The sequence below is a fragment of the Eleutherodactylus coqui genome, chromosome 2, assembly GCF_035609145.1.
Source record: "Eleutherodactylus coqui strain aEleCoq1 chromosome 2, aEleCoq1.hap1, whole genome shotgun sequence".
Taxonomy (NCBI): domain Eukaryota; kingdom Metazoa; phylum Chordata; class Amphibia; order Anura; family Eleutherodactylidae; genus Eleutherodactylus; species Eleutherodactylus coqui.
Window position 1 is genome coordinate 123,141,198 of NC_089838.1, and position 21,017 is coordinate 123,162,214.

The 21,017-nt window shown below is 42.1% G+C and overlaps 1 protein-coding gene across 1 annotated transcript in view; it reads left to right on the plus strand.

Annotated features, from left to right (window-relative positions):
• The window catches only part of ACSS3 (acyl-CoA synthetase short chain family member 3), a 91,336-nt gene extending 71,982 nt beyond the window's left edge, over positions 1-19,354 (plus strand). Inside the window, exons 11-16 of the mRNA XM_066591484.1 lie at positions 12,173-12,236; positions 15,651-15,732; positions 15,805-15,927; positions 16,180-16,279; positions 16,371-16,546; positions 18,412-19,354. Of these exons, the coding sequence (XP_066447581.1) occupies positions 12,173-12,236; positions 15,651-15,732; positions 15,805-15,927; positions 16,180-16,279; positions 16,371-16,546; positions 18,412-18,480 (614 nt within the window). The 3' untranslated portion in view covers positions 18,481-19,354. The remainder of the gene's footprint in view (positions 1-12,172; positions 12,237-15,650; positions 15,733-15,804; positions 15,928-16,179; positions 16,280-16,370; positions 16,547-18,411) is intronic.
• The last annotated feature ends 1,663 nt before the right edge of the window (positions 19,355-21,017 follow it).

The following is a 21,017-nucleotide window of genomic DNA, read 5'->3' on the forward strand; positions in this document are numbered from 1 at the left end:
ATAGACCGGGGATAACTATCAGATTAGTAGACAAAACATTTAGCATTCAGTTGAAGTCTAATTCCTTGAGATGAGGTGCAACAATCCACAGCTGGAAGATGGCTGGGACCTGTATGACGGGGAGAGAAACATTTAGGCAACTTTTATCAAATGTAACATTCAGCCCCAGTTACAGCAGGAAAGTATATAATATATCCTATGAGGTCTGTTCTGAGGTTTTGATGGCAAAAATGGGGAGGAATTAAAGGTTAAGACATTGTTACCAAAAACAATAGGCAAAATAAATATTGTGCCACCAACCTGAGCACGACCCACGCCCCAGTCACATTTTAGCCTTAAGAATAAAAGAAGTACTATTTCTTTAACAATGACCTAAAATAAAGCTATTATAAATGCACACAAAAACCCTGATTATGAAGACCTGATTTTTAACACCTTAAGTGCATACAATGGTGCTTAAAGTGTTAAAAAGGTAAAGGATTTGTCTCGTGAAGACAATTCCTGTTCAATTGCCCTATTAGAGCATATGGACCGCAAAGCAAGGGGGTTTCCCCACTCGTGACCTCCACAGAAAGCCGCTCCTGGGGAAACGTCTCCCATTCCGGGGGACTCAAGCTGCTCTTATATGACATCAACGGCCATTCATCTGAATGGCTGCCATGTAAGTACTACATCTTCCTTGTAGCAGGGCCAGGATGGGGGAGGAGCTGTTGCTGGCCAATATGGTGCCCGATCAGAAAATTAGGTGACTATGCTGAATAACATATGGACGTATCAAATTTTTCAGATGGTGACCGGCTTATTCTGTCGAGACTTCACTCCGGCCAGTAGATTGGCAAGCACACACACACTCCCTATATTGCCTCTATACTCTAATACACCATGTACAAGGGTGAATCAAAGAGCAATGCCTCCACTGTCACCACAACCTTATCAATAAACTGATCAGGCTATAGTCTGTGTAAGGTTTGCTCTGAAGTCTCCTGTACAGGAAACTACTATACAAGCTAGGTTCAACGATTATGTAAATGTATTGCATGTAATGGTGATAAAGTATGAAATCCAGTTTGCTTCTGTGTTGATGTGGAGATTTGAATTTTTTGGCACATGGTAAACCAATATGGTGCTATTCCTTGGATTGAACCTTACACACTGGGCCATTAAGGTGTGCCCATATCTCATCCCCAGTGACTACATTTTTGAAGAAATCCTGTTCCTTAGCTTCAGAGTCATCCAGGAGTTCTTGACAGACCTCCACATACCACCTCCGATTCTCAACTGCTTGGGGAACCCACTTGGCACAAACTTAAGGGTGGAATAGTGTCCCAATAAACATTTCTTTAGGTGCACACCCCTTTCCAGAAATTCAAAGACCGCTCTTTGTTTTAGTCTCAGATCCATGGTTCTAATCACTCAGTCTTAAAAAGAAAATCATGCATTGTTAGTAGAGCAGGGAAACCTATAAACCATCATTCATAGCCATTCACATTTGAGTCTCCTCACTTAGTTTATAGTATATAGTTGCTCTCCCTAAGGAGAAAAGATAGTGTTTCTGACCCACCGTCCCAGGCCTCTCACTAGCAAAGCCAGACTCCTACTGTACACTGATGAAGGGCAACAACCCTGAAACAGCTGTCTGTACATGGAGTCTGGCTTTGCTTTTAATTCCCGGTCATTGTAACAAGGCTTGTATAAAAAGTCTGACTTTGGCTTGAAGGAATGCTGCCTTTCAATAGGTGGCACTGTGGAGGATTTATTCCATCTCCCTTATTAGCCATTCACAGTCACTTGAATGGATAAAACGTTAGACACGGAGACATTACTTTTTGATTCACCTTCATGGAAAAGTGTTGTCCTCATGGCACTGTAAATAAAAGCTTATTAAAGAACATCAGCCACCCCTGTGTGTCCCTGCAGATGTATAGCAAGGGTTGACTCTACTAATCATCAGCTTTGATAAGAAATTGGCCTTCTCTATGCCAGTCCCTATCTTCAGCATCATTTCTGGCTCTCCAGAAAGGTCTTCCTTTATTTAATAAAGGGCTTTTGGGGAAACATTGCTTCAGCTTTAAAAGAATAAAGTGTGTGAAAGTAAAATCTGCCTTTTGCAATTTATACTAACTATATTAGAACAGCGGTGAGATGTGACAAAATCTTTTATCTGTAAATACTTCTGTCTCTTTCATGCAATATTTCTTCCTGGGAGAGCTTTAGAAGGTGTTGAGCATATGCAGAAGGTGCTGTTCACAGCTTTGAAGTTATTTGATATGCAGAACATCTATTATCTGTACGGAGATAATCTCAAAGCTGTGAATCACACATGTTGAGCGTGAAAGTGAACTGTAATGTCAAGGCTGCTGAAATGTAAGCTATATTATTTCAGATAAGACAAGGCCTAAATCTATCTTGCAGTCGAAAGAAACTCACTTGGGGAAAAAAGAATTCTAACAAGGCGATGGACTGATAATGAATGTTTAGCCAGGAGTGGACTGTAAGCTGTTGTACTACCTACTGGAAACTACATGGGTCTCTGTAACCAAGGGTTATTGGCCCTGATGGTCCCCTCTATGTATTGTTTTTATTGCTATGCAAATAAGGGAGATGGAACAATACATCTGTAGCTCTACCTATTGGAAGGCAGCATTCCTGGAAGTCAATGTTAGACTCTTCTATACAAGCCTTGTAACAATGACTGGGAATTGAAAGAAAAAGCCAGAAACCATACACAGACAGCTGTTTCGGGGTGTTTGCCCCTCATCAGTGTGCAGTAGGTTTCTGGCTTGGCAGGCGAGAGGCCTTTGATGTGGGTCAGGAACGCTATCTTTTCTTCTTAGGGAGAGCACCTAGAAGGTGAGTGGTGCTGCAAAGGTATTGTTCCATCTCCCTTATTTGCATATTACCCAGAGAAGCATGAATGGCCTTATAAGTCTCCTCCCTCACTGACCTTGTAGGTTCTCTTCCTAAGGAGAAAAGGTAGCATTCTTGACATATTGTTATGCTATTATGGTTGAGGTGCAACTACTGCCTGACACCCATTGGCCCAGGCCTACATCCTTTTATTTCTGCGTGCCAAAACATGTTTAGAAGTGCTTAGAAGCTTTCCCTTTATTTTAATAGGTGCAGAGGTTTGCTTGGGTTGGTGTGGGTTAAGTGTAGGGGTAGATGGGAAGACAAGGCATCATAGAAAGCACAAGGTGGTTAAGGGGAGGTGTAACTCTCATTTTGTCCCTTATGGTATTCTTACATTATTCCCTGTGTGTGTTATTGGTCTGTTGTTTCCACTGCACCCTCCATATGTATGCCTTTACTTGTCACTGCACTTATGTTATACAGTTCTGCTGGCCAGTGGACTGCTGTACATGGCAGCAATACTGGGTATTGTCAGTATTGCTGTTGACTAGATGTAGGTTCCTGGCAGAAGTGCAGCAACCCAGACCTAGGAGGGGTTAAGCAGCAAGGGAAACTAAGATGGTAGTCACGGTGGCTCTACTGCTCCTCCTGGAAAGGTGGTAAATGTGGTTTGGCATTGTGCTACACAGTGGAAAATATGGCAGTTTTCTCTGCGTGCTGCCTGCGGGGTTTGGCAGGGTAAGATGGTGATACCCCAGTGGGGCGCTACCCATAGAGTTGGGTAGGAGAAGATGTTTTGTTGTAATGTCAGTCCGTATACAAGCAGGAACCCATTCTGAACAGAAATAATAAATACAAAAAGTGGAGGACTGAACAAAAATGGGGATAGTAATCCTTGCCTGGACTGTATAGTGTGGTACCTCAGTGCAGATGTTGTAGATGGTGGGAAGTTACTCCAGGAAGCAGGATTAGCTGGTAAAACACATTAACACTTTATTGGCGGGGGAGAGAAAGTTCTTTACTTGGCAGTAGTTACACAACTTCAATTGCGTTTACTTGAGGTAGATGAAGAGAACTTGACATTAGAAAAACACTTTAGTTAGAGTTGAGAGGTGAGGGTTGAAGTTCCCCTTCTTGACCTCATGACTTTACACTCCAGTTTTACTTCTCTGGCTGGGATTACAAAGAGCTGACTGGTTTCTGGCTTGCTTGTTTGTACTAGCTTCTTGCTGTAGTTCTCTCCTGGCCAAACTCCTTTCATTATCTCTCTCTATCTCTCTCCACTGCTAACTCTTCAAAAGTGTGAGTAACCAAGGACAAGTTGTTCTGATGTTCCCCTTCCCACCGCGTTGGCTTTCTCCTTGCTTCTCCCTGGCTAACCACTCCCCTGACTGTTGTTAGGTGATCTGTACTCGCCAGCGGCTGGAAAATATTGCCAGAACACAATTCAATGAGAAATATGAACATATAACATCATAACTTTTCATATATCACATTAAACCTGATTTAACACTGTAATCATCACAGAAAGTGCTTAAGTACCCAGCTCTGGGGTACTACAGAAGGTTACATCAAGCAATTGTGGGCTTGACACTGACATTGGCAGCACTGAGATGGCAGTATTGCGCTGAGACAGTGACCACATATAGCACATATAGTGCCGGTGCAATCTGCTGTATGAGGTACAGAGCAAAAGGCCCAAGTAAAGCTGTTATGTGACAAGCTGGTGGCAGAACTGAGGGACCTCGTTTTCTGTGATTGTCCACTGTTCAGTTTGCCTCTGGACTGGTACAAAGGAAGTCTGGTTGCCCAGAGGCCTATTCCTCCTAGGTATAGGGAGTGAACTGGTGGGTCAAAAGGGGCAAACAAAGGAGTAACACTCCTCCTCCAGCAGTATGTGTTCTGCAAGTAGTCTCATACCCTGAATTCAAGTTAAACTACTACGATTCCAAACTGAACCGAATGGTCCTTTAAAAAGATGACACCCTTTCGCAAAATTGACCAAATTTGACCAAAACTGTGTTTGCCACCCTGTGAGATGCTGGACGACTGCTAAGCAAAGTGGCTGGTGCAACTTCATGTGCTGTATTAACCCTTTCTAGTCCACTGTCTGATGTTTTCAGACATTCTGATTGAAGGCTGTACAGCTCCGATGTGGGAAGACATCCAGCAGGGTATTCTTACTGTATATTACTGGCCGCTCTGTTGTCGGGGGTCTCTCCAGCATGTCCCATACAGCAGTAATGGCGACTTTGTATAATGTCAGAAAGGGAAAACCCCCCTAGGAAACCCTGAATCCAAAATTGGATTGCTAAGGGTTAAAGTAGGGCATGCTGTGGCTGATAGTAGCCTCTTAGAGACCCTTAGCAGTAAAGTAGGGCAGGCTGATAGCCCGCAATCACTTTGGTACAACCTAATTTAGTGGAAGATCTGGTGGAAATTGAGGTCTCCAGGCCTGATGTAAGGACTGCTCAATCCAGTTGTGTCATTGTTCAATATATCTGTGGCAGTGGGGAATGGCACAGAAATAAGACTGGATCTGGACTCAATCAACAACTTTTACTCTACTTCAGGCGACTGCAGCACAATGTTGACACATCAAACAAAGCGCCGTGCTGACTTCTCCTGCCCACATCATCTAGTGTAACAACTCTACCCCTATACACAAACAAGGAAAAAGCTGTCGCTCTAGATGAGCTGGGTGGAGAGAGACTGGCAATGTCCCCCTCCGACTCAGCGCTCCCCTTTGGAATGAACTTTCAAAGTATGCTTATTCTGGAATATTAGTGTTTCAGAATGAACTATACATGTGCACACTGTACATCCCTGTCCTGCATTCATACTGCCCTTCGGTCAGGTAGCATCAACCTGGTGACAGGTTCCATTTAACGTTATAGCAATCGACTAATCAGTGTGCATCACCTTGGAATCAAAGACTGCAAGGCAATAGTGTGAACTATACATTTGATGAAGAATAGATACTATAGCTATGTCTTTATATACAGCATGCTGCTTTTAGAATGTAAACTAAGGCATTACTGCTAAGAAAATCCACATGACCAGTTGTTACACCCATAGGCTATGTTCGCATCACCTTATTTGCCCCCAGTTGACGTATGCTTTTAAAAAAGCTCCTAACGTATGTTTTTAATAGAGGCCCTGATGGATGTCGTACCATGGCATCTGTCATTATGAAAAAGTGAAGCCTTTTCTGGCATACACCCTAAGCGAACCTCACAAGACGTGATGTAAGCAGGCCCTTACAACCTTGTCTGAGTTAAAGCACCAAGTTTTATCTGAACTCCTGGGAATGTTTATGGTGTGTTAGCACCCTCTAGTGGTGAAGGTGCTATATTAAGACTATATAGCACAATATGCTGCAAATATAAAAAATGATAAAAATTAATCAAAATTGTTACCGTACATTTATATCACCAGATTCATTCATCTGACACTTTGGTCTGTTTCCGTTAATGTTTAAGAAATATGCTGCAATTTTTTTTTCTTTTTGCTAGAGATCAATTTAAGGATATGGCTACTTTAGCCGAATACAATATTTTAAAAATGATTCTTATTAAAACATCCGAGCTGCCTTAAGGTTTCTTCACTGACTGGGAATCTTATGATGTAGTGCAGTCAGTGAAGCACCAGTTGAGGGCTTCGCCGCTCCTCCTCTTCTGGCGCGCTAGCAGTGTAAAGCTGTGCACCGCTAGCGGCAGAGCAGAAGAAGCTAGTGTCACAGGAAGCCTCCAGCACTATTGTCACAAAACAAACCCAGAGGATCGGGAAGGGTATCATTTGTCCTTAAGGAGAGCATTTAGAAGGTGTGTGTGGCGACACCTATCTGGTGAGTAAGGAGGCTTATAAGGCCATGCAAGCTCTTCTGGGAAATATATGCAAATAAGGAAGATGAAACAATACCTCTGCAGCGCCACCTGTTGGATGGCAGCATTCCTGCAAATTAATGTTGGATCTTTCATACAAGTCTTTATAACAATGATTGGGAATTGAAAATCAAAAGCCAGTAAAGCATACATACATTTGTTTTGAGGTTTTTGCCCCTCATCTGTGTGCAGTAGGTTTCTGGTTGCACAAATTGATGAGGGGCAAAAAGCCTGAAACACGCTGGTTATTCACCGATCCAGTGGAACAGACCCTGTCACTATAGAGTTCTTAAATATACGAAATATGGATTGTCTATCACATTACTAAATTCCCTTAGAAACTAAGGGTGTATGTCATCAGGATACAGTGATTTGTCTATTTTTATCTTTTAGGGTGACTCTGCAATTCCTCCTGGGTTAGACTGGAGAGTTTACTTTATCACTCTGCATTTCACCTAACATTTCATTTTTCTCTGAATACAGTGGAGAAAAAACTATTTAATAGCTAGATTTGCTTTCTCCAAATCACCCTCTACAATTTTTCCTGCATTATTTTCTAAAGGCCAATACTTTCCATTGCAATTTTACTATTTATATAGATCAACAGTTTACAGTTAGTTTTATTCTTTGGCGAGGAGTCTGTGTCTCCATCTTTGCTGTTTTTTCTTTTCATAGAATTTATTTTTTTCCTTATAGCTTTTTAGTGCTTCTTCGCTGCCTTCTTGTTTCAGTATTTTAAATGCTTTATTATTGTTTATTGCCCCTTTACATTTTTATTGAGCCACATTGTTTTTCTCCTATTGCTAACCCTTTTATAGCTGTAAGGTATCAACCACTCACAGTGAGCATTTCAGATATATTTAAAATTTTCCCATTTAGGCTGCCTGTCCACAGGCGTTTTTGCATTGCGTTCCCCGTGGCGATAATCCAGCCACAGGGATCACAATGCGCGCTTTCCAAAGCGTTGCTATGGAAAGTGCAGCCTCCCTGTCCACGAGCGGAGAATCATAGCGATTCTCCACTTGCGGTCGGCAAATCGCAGCATGCTGCGAATTGCTGCGATTCTCAGCAGACAGCCTATATATCAGATAGGGTGTCCGCGGAGATTCTTCTACAGGCTCCTGCTCCCAGGCGGCGGCTCCTGCAGTGGAGATTCGCCGCGGAATACCGCAACGCCCGTGGACAGGCAGCCTTATTGCCTGTACTCTTATTTTTGAGGACATTGTCCAGTTCATAAGGTTAAGGGTATCTCTAAGCTGACTGAACTTCGCCTTCCTTTGTCCTCCAGTAAAACACCTTATTGAAAGACCAGATGAAAATTTTATTGTACCATGGTTACTATTTCCAAGGTATTCCCCCCCCCCTGTTATTTCCACTATATAATGGTTATCCACAGACATTATTACTTCCGATTTATCAACTCTATTGCTCAGATGTCTAGCATTAGTCACCATGCAGTTAGTGGTTTTTATTTATTTTGTGTATCCCTAAAAACTGTTCCTTCAGTTCTAACTGTACTAACCCCTCACACTGCTCCACCCCCATTTCCATTACTTAATCCTAGGTCACTGACTATTTCTGTGTCCCACCTCCCCCAGTCCCTAGTTTAAACACCCCTCCTACGTTCTAGCCAACTTCTCTCCAAACAGAGCTGCACCTTCCCCATTGAGATGCAGCTTATCCCTACAGTAGAGCTTGTAGCCAACAGCAAAGTTGGCCTAGATCTCCAATAACCCAAACCCCTCCTTCTTACACCAACTCTTGAGCCACTTATTTACCACCCTAATCTCCCTCTGCCTTTCTGGTGTGGCACATGGTACAGGTAGTATTTCAGAAAATACTACTTTGGAGGTCCTTGCCCTATGCTTAGATCCTATTTCCATGAAATTGTTTTGAAGGACCATCCACCTACCTAACTTTGTCATTGGTACCAATGTGTACTGTGACCGCTGGATCTTTACCAGTCCTACCCAGTAATTTGACTACCCGATCCGTGATGTGTCGAATTTGAGCGCCAGGAAGACAACACACTGTTCTACAATCCTAGTCTTTGTGGTAGATTGCCCTGTCTGTCCCCCTAATAATTGAGTCTCCCACTACCAGGGCCTGTTTAGCCTGCCCTGCGCTCCTAATCCCTTTCTTACTGGAGCAGACATCTCCCTGTTGGTCAGAGGGCATGTTATCCTGCAGCAGTGCTAATCCTGTTATGATAGTTCCCCCATCTGCCAACTTTGTAAACTTGTGCTATGGCAATTCAGAATTGGCTTCTCTGACACTCCTCCATCTACCCCTCCTTCTAAGGGCTCAATTACATGGGCGTAAGCATAAATGCAGCATATTCATCGACCGAAAAATGCCTATACTCTACATATTTCAGCCCTTCAGCATCTTTATGCGTATTCGCTGCATATTTTATTTAGTGTATTCACTTTGGCCTTTTTTGGTGCATAGTACACACCAAATAAAACTTGTGGGTTTTTTTCCCCATTTTTTCTTTTTTTTTTTTTTTATTTTTTTTTATTGCATCCCTACTTTTACAGAGCCATGGCTTCCTCATTTTTTCATCTCCAGAGTTGAGTAGGGCTTGTTTGGCAAGACAAGCAGTAGTTTTTATGGTATCTTTTTGGAATACATACATCTTTTTGATCCCTTTTCAATTTCATTTTTTGGAGGTCATCTATCCAAAAAATGGCTATTTAGCTTGTGTGTGTGTGTGTGTGTCTGTGTGTGTTTTCTGCATTCACCATGCCAACTAAATAATGCTTTATTTCTACAATATGGGTTGTTATTGTTAGGCCAGCTACTCGTGTCTGCCGCCCTCTTGCTGTTGCGGGCAGACGCAGGCGTCACTCTGCTCCTCCTGTATGAATGGGCTTGTAGCTGTACTTTCCATCAGCACTGCAGGAGTTAATCCTGCCCAGTGCTCTCAGCCCAGCTGCGGGGTAACCGGCCATTGCCCTCCTCCTTAGCTGAGCTGGACATACTCCTCCTTGCCTGAGTATTGGTGTGAGTTTGTTCTCAGTCACCCAGCAAAGGTCTTCTGCTCCTGACTCCTGTGTCTGCTCTGATCCTTGAACCGATTTTCTGGAATACATCTGTACGCTGCCTGCTCCAACATTGGATCGGACTTTGATTATAGTTCAGCCTGTTTCGTGCTGCATTGCATTGGTGTCTCTGACTCCCGTAGGTCAGCTTCCAACTACATCAGGACTATTCCAGAAGGTAGTGGCCTGCTCAGTTTTCAGCAACAAAGTCTAGATCCCTCTACAGGAGTTAAAGGGTGAAAACCAGGGAACGGTCAGGATAATGCCCTTATGACTAGCCCAAAGTCAAACCGGTTAGTTGGCACAGTGCGTCCACATTCGCTGTTCGTAATAGTTTTATACATCTAGCAATACCATTTATGCGGTGGGTTTTTTATTTGCATTTTTTAACATGTTCTATAATGTGTATGAGGAAAATGGTGGCATTTTTTTTTTCTTTTTATAAAAAGTCAAAAACATTTCATGAAGTGTTAAATATGAAAGAAATCAAAGTCCCTCTAGGGTAGTGATGGTGAACCTTTTAGGGCTCATGTCCACGGGCAAAATAAGAATTAAAATCCGCAGCGGATTTTAACTCTTCTCCTGCCCGCGGATCCGCACCCCATAGGGATGCATTGACCACCCGCGGGGTAGATAAATACCCGCGGATCGTCAATAAAAGGGATTTAAAAAAAAAATAGAGCATGAAAAAATCTGGACCATGCTCCATTTTCGTGCGGGTCTCCTATGGAAGCCGTCCGGATCCGCGGGAGACCTAAAATAGGAATTTAAAAGAATTTACCCATCCGGAGCGGACCGGGAAGGTCTTCTATTCCTCACGGCCGGATCTTTCTTGCTTCAGCTCGGCGGATGTGCCCGGCGCATGCACGCCGGCGACGTGCCGAGTTCATCCGCCGGCCGAAAAAGAAGATCCGGCCGTGAGGAAGAGAAGACTTTCCCGAACCGCTCCGGATGGGTAAATTCTTTTAAATTCCTATTTTCAGCGCTCATGTCCGCGGGGCAGGAGGGACCCGCTGCAGATTCTCCATGGAGAATCCGTAGCGGGCCTGATTTTCCCCGTGGACATGAGGCCTTAGAGACCGAGTGCCCAAACTGCAACCCAAAACCCACTTATTTATTGCAAAGTGCCAACACATCAGGGGGTGGGGTTATCACAACGTATGATTTTACCCCCGTCGTTCTAAAAAAGGACAGGGCCGCTTCAAAATAGACAGCGAGCAGATTTGGACTACTTTTTAGATGCGGAAATACTGCAGAATGTCCTCAGCGGAAATTTCTGTGGAAAATTCTGCAGCTTTTCCGCATCCAAAAAGCAGTAAAAATCTGCACCTGGTCTATTTTGAAACAGCCCTGCCCATTTCCGCCACATGTAAACATCCCCCAGTGGTAATAGCGACACCCCACAGTGCCCCTCCGCATAATAGCGACACCCCACAGTGGCCCTTCGCGTAATAGCGACACTGCACAGCGGCTCCCTGCGTAATGGCGAAACCTCACAGCGGCCCCCGCATAATGACACCCCACAGCACCACCACCCCCCCCCGCGTAATAGTGACACCCCACAGCGTACCCACAGTCTGTGCTGCAGCCGCTCTGTGTCCTGCTGTCCAGCTGCTGCCGGCACTGCTCCCTCCAGTGTCCCTGCTGCTGCCGCCAATCTCTCTGCACGGGCCACCGCTGCTCCCTCTGTCACCGATGCTGCCGACACTTCCCCTGGTAAGGCCACACACGCCCCCAGCCTATCAGAAGCTGGTTGTGTTGCAACATGTCAAACCTCTGTATTATGTCGCCACCCCTAACTTCTGGTGGTGACATAATACAAGAATAGCAGGGCCCTGCCGGTATTCACAAGTGGTAAGCGATCGATGGCGGCGCGTGCCAGCAGGGAGGGCTCTGCGTGCTGCCTTTGGCATGCGTGCCATAGGTTCGCTACCACTGCTCTAGGGGGTTTGACCACAAAATTGCTTTTATAATACACTGCAATGCTTCTATATTGCAGTGTATTGTACAGACCCTGTCTGAGGCAGCGTGGAAGACCTAAAGCAGTATTGAGCAATGTAGATGTGATTCCAATAGCTGTTAGACTATAAATAGCGCCTTCTGTGTAAAATATATATATATATATATATATATATCTCATCTTCTCCTCCCCGATTTGCCTAAGCTGGAAATGATTTTCCTTAAGTGTATTAAAACGAATGCTTGGTTGAAGATAAGGGGAATCTGGTATCATGTTTATGTTTTTTTTCTTCAATTCTATTTCAGTCCTTTAAAAAGTTCCTATAAGCTATGTATGTTCTTGTATGTTCCTGTACAACATGTGTATCTCCACTGTATATTTATGTATGTTTTTATAAGAAGCTTCTGAAATGTATATGACCATTTATGTTGCAGTTAAAATTATAGACAGCTTTCTGCAAGAAGTGAAGCCAAACATTCTGGGGAATATTGTAGTTAAGTAAGTGCCCTAGTTTCTTTGTCATCTTTATTTGTCATCTCCTACTATAGATGTGTCTGTGTCTAAAGTATCAACAACTATACAAAATTATACAGTTAATGCTTATCAATAAGGCAAAGCTTTACTCACTCCTTTTAAATAGAACTGTGTAAAGTCCTCGGCCTGAGGGTGCATTCACACAGGCGAGAATCCTGCAAGTTTTTTGTCTTTTGAAACACCCAAAACTCACACAAACACAACCCATTGTTTGCAGTGAATCTATTTACATAAGCAATTTTTCTCTCGCAGCGATGCTGTGAGACGGAGAAGTCACAGCGTGTTCTATTTTCACGCGAGTTTCATATGAGAATAGAACATGCAGGTGTGCGTCTCCTGCACATCACACCGCACATAGATGGAGTGTCCGTGTGCTGTGCGATGCGAGTCGTTCCCAAGAATGTTGGGCGTTACTCACTGTCGTCCATGTGAATGCACCCTAAGTGTGTGACTTTGCTTGTAGTAGGCCTTCAGTAACATAGTGAATTATCTGGTGTCTAGAGATGAGTAATTTGAAACTGCAGAACCCGAAAGTGGGTTGAACTTTGCAAAAAAAAAATTGCTCAGCAAGAACCTGAACTACAGGCAGTTTGTTTCTGCCAAACCGGAAGTTTTAAAAAAAAACATCCTTTTTATAAGAACTAAATATGGGATTGACAAGGCAACAGGTGGATTCACAACTAGCTGAGTGATCATACTTAGAGTGGTCATAAATGCCTGAACTTCCAATTGGAAGAATGTATCAAGTGGGGTACCACAAGGCTCTGTCTTAGGCCTAGTGTTGTTCAACAATTTTTATAATTGATCTGGATGAGGGAATTGAGGGGAAACTGATCAAATTTGCAACGACACAAAGCTAGGAGGGATAGCTAATACTAGGGAAGAGAGAGGATCAGCCCTATTCTCATTTGCACAAGGAAAGACTAGAAGCAATGGGATGAAACTGAAAGGGAGGAGACACAGATTAGATATTGGAATAATCTTTCTGACAGTGAGGGTGACATCTGTCTGGGATGATTTAGTGAATCCTGCACTGAGCAGGGGGTTCGACACAATGACATTGGAAGTCCCTTCCAACTTCACAATTCTGTAATGTCCCCAGTCAGATTTGAACCTAGGACTCCAACACTGCAAGATCAACTGTGCTAACAATCCTGCCACCCTGCTTCTCTTTTTTTTTTTTCCTCCTTTTTCCTACCACCTCTTCCAGAGGAGGAGAAAACTTAGGAGGAGGAAGAAGCTCTGTATCAATTGTAGCACTGTTGCTTTGCAATGCTGGCATCCTAGGTTCAAATTTGACCAAAGACCACTTCTGCATGGAGTTTGTATGTTCTCTTTGTGTTTCTTCTTCTCCTACAGGGAAGGAAGATGCAGGGTGGCTCGGTATTCAGCACTGTTGCTTTGCAATGATGGAGTCCTGGTATAATTCTAACAGACAACATCTGCATGGAGTTTTTCAATTTCATGCAGAAGTTGTGCTTAGTCAGATTTGAACTTGGACCCCAGCACTGCAAAGCAACAGTACTAAACACTGAACTACATCCAGTGAAGTATTGAAGATGCACCATCACCACAACCATTATTACTATTTCAATACTTATTTTAGAAGGTTTTTTTGAACTTCCAGTTTGGTTCAAACTAATTCGGACGAAACCAAACATCTTGAGGAAATTCAGCGAACTAGGTGAACTGATCTTTTGAAAAATTTGCTTATCGCTACTTGTGATAATTGAAAAAAAAAATGTAAAAGTACTACTTATCTTCAATAAAGTTATCCACCACTACTATGAGGTGCATACAATAAAAAACAACTGCTCATTGACCTTTTATTTTTGTATATAATCATAGTGTGAAATCAGGACCACACTAAATTACATGTTAGTTTGTGGCATTACTATGCCTTTTTGTTAAAATGTATGCGCTAAAGGTCCCTTTACACAGGACTGTCGGGCAAATGATGCCCGACACTCGTCCCTGTGTCTCTGCGCTCCTGTGCTCCTGCACGGGAACTAGCAGAGCTGGCTGGCTCACGGAGCGTCCAGCAGGGGGGCGGGGCAGTGCAGGAGATTTCTCTCCTCTTGCTCCCCTGCTCCCCTCCATTCACATAACACAGCGGCCGTTCTCTACTGCAGTGTTCCCAAACTCCAGTCCTCAGAGACCGCCAACAGGTCATGTTTTCAGGATTTCCTTAGTGTTGCACAGGTGATGTAATTATTGTCGGTGCCTCAGACATTGCCACAGGTGTTCTTACTATAGGAGATCCTGAAAACATGACCTGTTGGTGGTCCCTGAGGACTGGAGTTGGGGATCCCTGCTCTACTGAACCGTGGCTGTTTAAACTGAGCGATGAGCATGAAAGATCAGCGATGAAGCTCATAGCTCATCGTGCAGTTTAAACAGCCGCCGTTCAGTAGTGAGAGGGTACTGTGTTATGGCAAAGGAGAGGGGTGGGGGAGGGAGAGGAGAGAAATCTCCTGCATTACCCTGCCTCCCCCTGCTGGCCGCTCCGAGAACCAGCCATCTCTGCTAGCTCCCATGCAGGAGCACGGGAGCGAGGAAACACATGCGCAAATGATGCCCAACACTCGTACGACAGTCGTCCCGTGTAAAGGGACCTTAAGACCTTGTTATGAGTTATGGCCTTCTGAAAGTAGAGCTGATCATTGTTGTAGAAGGACTTGGCAGCAAGTGTTCAATTTACCTGCAACACTAGCACATTAAAACAAAGCACTACAGTTACCTACCTGTTACCCAGTGAAGTCAATGGACTGTCTATGTAATGGCAAGTTCTTCCAAAGAAAGAGTTGTTGGCCTTTCTTGTTCCCGGCAATTGATGAAAATCCCGAGTGAACAAACCCCTCTATGAGGAAGAACATCCTGATAGAAACCTCATTTTTAATTAGCCAATCTTTTGAACAGTTACAACAGGCATGACATTCCTCAATCTGATATTTATAGACTCCTTCTATTACGAAACACTGAAGTAGATGGACAGGAGACCTCTTTACCAACTATAAATCGATGGCGTAAGGTGGTTAATACTATCATTCCCTACGAGTAAATTGCCTATAAATAGAGGAAATGTCATGAAAAAATCCATAAGGTATTGGATGTATGGTGCAATCCCTTTGAATCAAGTCTTCACACAAACTGCTCTTCAGAGCTTATTACATCATATGCAACCCAACAATTATGATAGTCCTTTATATATTTATATTTTGGTCTCTCTCTGCTTCCTAGATTTCCAAGACTCCAACCTTCTCCTTTCCCATTTTTTTCTTATTTGGAGTGTAACAATATTTTGCTTTTCCTGTAATATCAGGCAACCCTCTTTGAATATGTTACCATTTTATGATTTTTTTTTTCCTTTTGCTTTAGGTTACCTTTACCTCCAGGGGCATTTTCAACTCTTTGGGAAAATGATGAAATGTTCAAAAGCCTCTATTTCGAGAAGTTTCCAGTAAGTGGAGAGCATTTTTTAAAATACTTTGCAATATATTTTAAAGTCTTAAATTTCTTATAACTTTACCAGGGCTATTATGACACAATGGATGCAGGGTACATGGATGAAGATGGATATGTGTATGTATTGTCCAGAGTTGATGACGTCATCAATGTTGCGGGACACAGGATCTCTGCAGGAGCCATTGAAGAGGTTAGTCAATCCTTCTACTTTTTCTTGTCCATAATTACAAAGTATGACAATAAACCCGTCCTAAACAGTAGAATTGATGTAAAATGTAACGTGTATTTGAGGTGATATTGCAGTATGGTTGAACTTCTACTAGCGCTCTTAGCTGTCTTAGCTTTGGTCTGTAGATGGTCCTGTGTGTCCTTATTAATACCCAGTTTTACATTGCTTCATTTGGTACATCAATTTTAACATTTTTCCCTCTTCTTATTGCAGTCTGTATTACAGCATCATTTGGTGGTAGACTGTGCTGTAGTTGGCTTGGAAGATCCTTTGAAGGGACATATCCCATTGGCACTGTGTGTGCTACAAAATGGTAAGGACTCTATACTTCTCTTGTTTTGTCTTTCCTTTTATAGCTATAGAGTTTGCTGTACTATCTAATATACGTATGACTTATTTCACAGGTGTGGAAAAATCAAAAGACAAACTTGCAGAAGAAATAGTATCACTAGTCCGAGAACATATTGGACCTGTTGCAGCATTCAGGAAAGTGATCATTGTAAAGCAGCTACCCAAAACCCGTTCTGGCAAGATCCCTCGTTCTACTTTATCTGCATTAGCTAATGGCAAACCATACAAGGTAATATTAGACTGTCAGATTGTTATAAAGTGAATGAATAGCATATTGTAATTTTGGCTTCGCGGCCCTAATTACCTGCAGCATGAAATATTGAAGCTTTAGGATGGCAAAGAGTGCTAGCGATAGAATTATAGCCTATATACAGAGCTTGCATACACTTATTAGGACAGACCTGGGTAAAGGGAAGGGGTTCCTGATCACACTGGAGGATCTGGGATCTTCAATTGAGGTATGACTCATTCATCTCAATGGGAGATGGGTTTTACCTCGGTCTGTGAAAATACGGTAAGGAGGACCTGTCATATGTTGCAACATGATGCTGGAGTAATTGCTTTGATCACCGATGTCTAAAGTGAACAAAACGTCTGCATATGAGGCAAAAAAGAGATAAAAATTTTACAGGACTATTGCAAGAAATCAGTCTTTAACAATAGGTCAAACAGTAAATGCCCAAAATTACATTTTTTATTTTTTTCATAACTAGTAGAAAATTCATCCCATCCCAGGACAGCGACTGCAACCAATATATAGAAATCTGCTCAGGAAAATAATTCAGTGGAATTAGGAATAATAGTTATTCTGTAAAGGCGTCAGATATTTTGAAGACAGGAAATACCGAGGACAAACCAACGTGGAGGTCCCTTTGCATGTTGTCCCACTGGCCTACTTTTGTGGACACATTGGTGGAATTTTTCAAAAGCCTTTTGCGGGCTTTTCTTTTATTCTTAGTGCATCTACTAAAAATATTTCCCAGTAGACAACATTCCAATGACGTTTGTTGAACAGGGTGTGCCACGGAGAATTACCCCGGCACCGCATTCTTATGAAACCTGGCTAAAAAAAAATCTTTACGGCCTATAGCAACCAATCACAATGCAGCTTCCATTTTTACTTCTACAGTATACAGATTTTCTTTTAGACTGCTTTCATAACAGTGTGGTGTCGGGCTAATTTTCTATGGCCTACCCTGTAGATGCTATAGTGATGATGAGTGAGTGTGAGCCATAGCGTAAAGTTACATAATGCGTACACATGAGGGCAGAGTTGTTTTGCTAACAAACCACATGCAACAGGCACACAATCAGCTGAGCGCGGACCTCAGATCAACTATTGGTGACCTATCCTGAGAACAGGTCATTAGTAGTTTTCTCCACAGAAAACATCTTTTAAGCTTATGGGTTCAAAGTAGTTGACATGCCGAGTCGAAGGACCTAAGTTTTAGACTTTCCTTCCCCACCATTCTTCTGCTGTCAGTTCTGAAATCCGCCACTGCAAGGTATTTCGCAGACTACATAGGTGCACTTTATGTAGTCCTTTCATTCTATGTGCATGACTATGTAGTCCACCAAAAGTGTTCAGAGGTGAGATTGATAGCTGATACCGAGGGAGCGGCAGGGAAGGTAAGTATAACACTTACATTCCTGGACTCAGTGTTTCAGCTACTTTGAACCCATATTCAAAGATTTGGGTGCCGCACACGCTTAACCTCTTAATGTGAGGTGGGAGACAGATTATGCAAAGTTTTGCCAGCTTACCCGGATCCGGACCAGATGACACAAAAGTATCAAGCTTGTATACACAGGATGTAAGCAGCATTCGGGGTATATTCATAGAGACCTATTCAAACCATCTTGCTAAAGAAATGGAATAAACAAATATTTTTACTTTTAGAAGATGGTTTGAATATGTCTCTATGAATATACCCCGAATGCTGCTTACATCCTGCGTATACAAGCTTGATACTTTGAGCCCTAGAAGCTAAACTTATGGGTTCAAAGTCCAGTAGCTGACTGTCTATTTAACACAGAATTTGGATTAAAATACAATGAGTAATACATTTCAACATTCTTATTGTTTTCTTACAGATTGGCTCAACTATCGAGGATCCTGCTGTGTTTAAACAGATTGAGGAGGCTGTACAAGCAGGACTGTAAATCATGGAGACCTGTTTTTTTTCAATGGGCTAAACCTTTTTGGTGCAAAGAAGCTACTATAACATCTCATTGAAGCTAGGAAATTAACAATTCTAGGTTATTAAAAAGAACTGACAAAGCTGTCATTTGTATCTCACCACCATTCAGAACTAGGTAGATATACAATTTTAAAGGGGTTGTACCAAAAACAACTTTTATCACATTCCCATGGGACAGGAGATACAATTCTGATCGGTAAGGGGCTCACTGCTGAGACCCCACCGATCTTGAGAACAGGGCTCTCCTCCCTTTTCTTGTTACTGCAATGTCACTGCACCCACCTGCAGTGATGTGGAACTTAAATGGAGTGGCATTCCCATATGCGTGGCATGGTTACATTGATTTCAATGGGGCTGACGGAAACAGAAGAGTACAAGCACTCGGTTGTCTCCAGTAGGACTATTGAAAATAAACTTGAGCAACGCTGCGCATGCATGACCACCATTCCATTCAGTATCCTCCTCACTGCAGGGGATGCAGCGAGCCCCGTTTTCACGATCAGTGGGGGTTTTAGTGGAGAGACCATTACGGATTAGACTTTTATCTATCACCTTTTCATCACATTTCTTATGGGTCAGTGATAAAAATTGTTTTTGGTACAACCCCTTTAAGAACTTTTGAGATTTGACAGAGCTGTGTTTAAAACTATTCTTTTGTATACATGCATGCCTGTATGGGTACATAAATACACACATGTACATATGTGACTATGTAGTACAGCTAGATAAAAAATTGCCGCAAGAATTTGCTGTTCACTACTTAGTTTTTCTGTGAAATCCTAACTGCCATTGTTAAATGATTAACTGTGGAAATATTAAAAATAGCATTTTTTATATTTCTTTGTGGTTTCCAATTACTTTTCAGTTTAAGTTTTTTTCCATACTGAATTGAGAAATTTAAAGTCGCTACATTGTCTCCAAGCAGCAGCAGACAAGAAGATCCTTTCCTACACTGAATAGAGTTGTTAAATTGCCAGTATTGATCCAAGATGAAGCTTCACTGCATATGTGGAGAGGAATATAACTGCTCTGAAAGTAGACTTGTAGATGGGCTACCACTGGTGTTGCACAGCTGTACAATGTCCATCCTAATTGCAGCTTCACAAATCTGTATCATGATTTAAAAAATCTCCACATCTAGTTTTGTTACAATACATTGTTTTTAGTTTGAATATTTTTTTATTTTTTTTTTAGCATGTATATTTGTTTCGCTTGGACGAATGAGGAACATTTTCATTTGATAAGTGAAACCCAAGACCTTTGCCTTGCCTTGAATACAGTATTTCTGACTGACTTGATATCTCGTTAATATGTTCCATTTTTAGCTACATGATTTTTTTTCAAAATCTAGACGTAAGTGGTCTTAATGTAAATGACCATAAAATGTAGTACAGGTACAAAACCTAAAAAGATTGTGTCATTAGAAAATGAGTTATTGTTTAAAGCAAGTTTTATGTTAAACATGCTTTTTGTTTTTTAAATTAGTTTTTTATTTTCTATGTTCCAATCCATATTGTTAAACATCTTAACTGCAGATTTCACTTGCCACTGAAGCTTTAGGCTGACTCTACCTGCTCTTTCTGTTTCAATAGTCCTTGCATTATCACAGGTGGGATTACAATAAAATGTAAGGGTGCATTTATACGGAGCGAGAAATTGTTCGCTCTGCAAGCTGTGTCACAGTTTGCTCATTCGCTCGGACATTCAGTTTAAACACACATGAATCATTAATTCATTTTTCTACAGGATCGCTCAGTTCACTATACCAGTGGATGAGAAAGACTGAACAATCTATATTTAAGCTTAACAATAATCGAATGAGCCAACAATGATTTTCATGCGAGTTATTGTTCGATCATTGGCTGTGTCTACACTGAACGATTGTTCGAATTCGGACAATCCAGTTCTTTTTTTCTTTGAACGATAATCGTTCTGAGCAAAAGCATCTTAACATCTATATATACATGACACCATTCACAATAGATGATGGTCATAGTTCACCTCCTCCCCTTCCCTGCACAGTGACCTTTACACAGGTCATAGAGCATGACCACAACACTCTCCTATGGAAGTCTATGAAAATCTACAACCCTAAAGCAAAAACAGATTAGAAAAAGAGAATATTTAACCATCTGCCTTTAATTGGTAAATAATATAAAGATGTGACAAATTTTAGCTAGATTGTGATGGCATGGCGCAGAAAGTGATCTTATCTCAGCCCACTAAAAAGCTATTGTTGTCTTATCTTAACAAACTAAACCCATTGTATAGTAAATCAAAGTGTAAATAAACCACCTTGATAGCACGACAGGCTGTGATATCATGTCATGCTAAGAGCCAAGCTAAAGAGTAAAGGTTAGAGATGAGCGAGCACCAAAATGCTCGGGTGCTCGTTACTCGAGACGAACTTTTCGCGATGCTCGAGAGTTCGTTTCGAGTAACGAACCCCATTGAAGTCAATGGGCGACCCGAGCATTTTTGTATATCGCCGATGCTCGC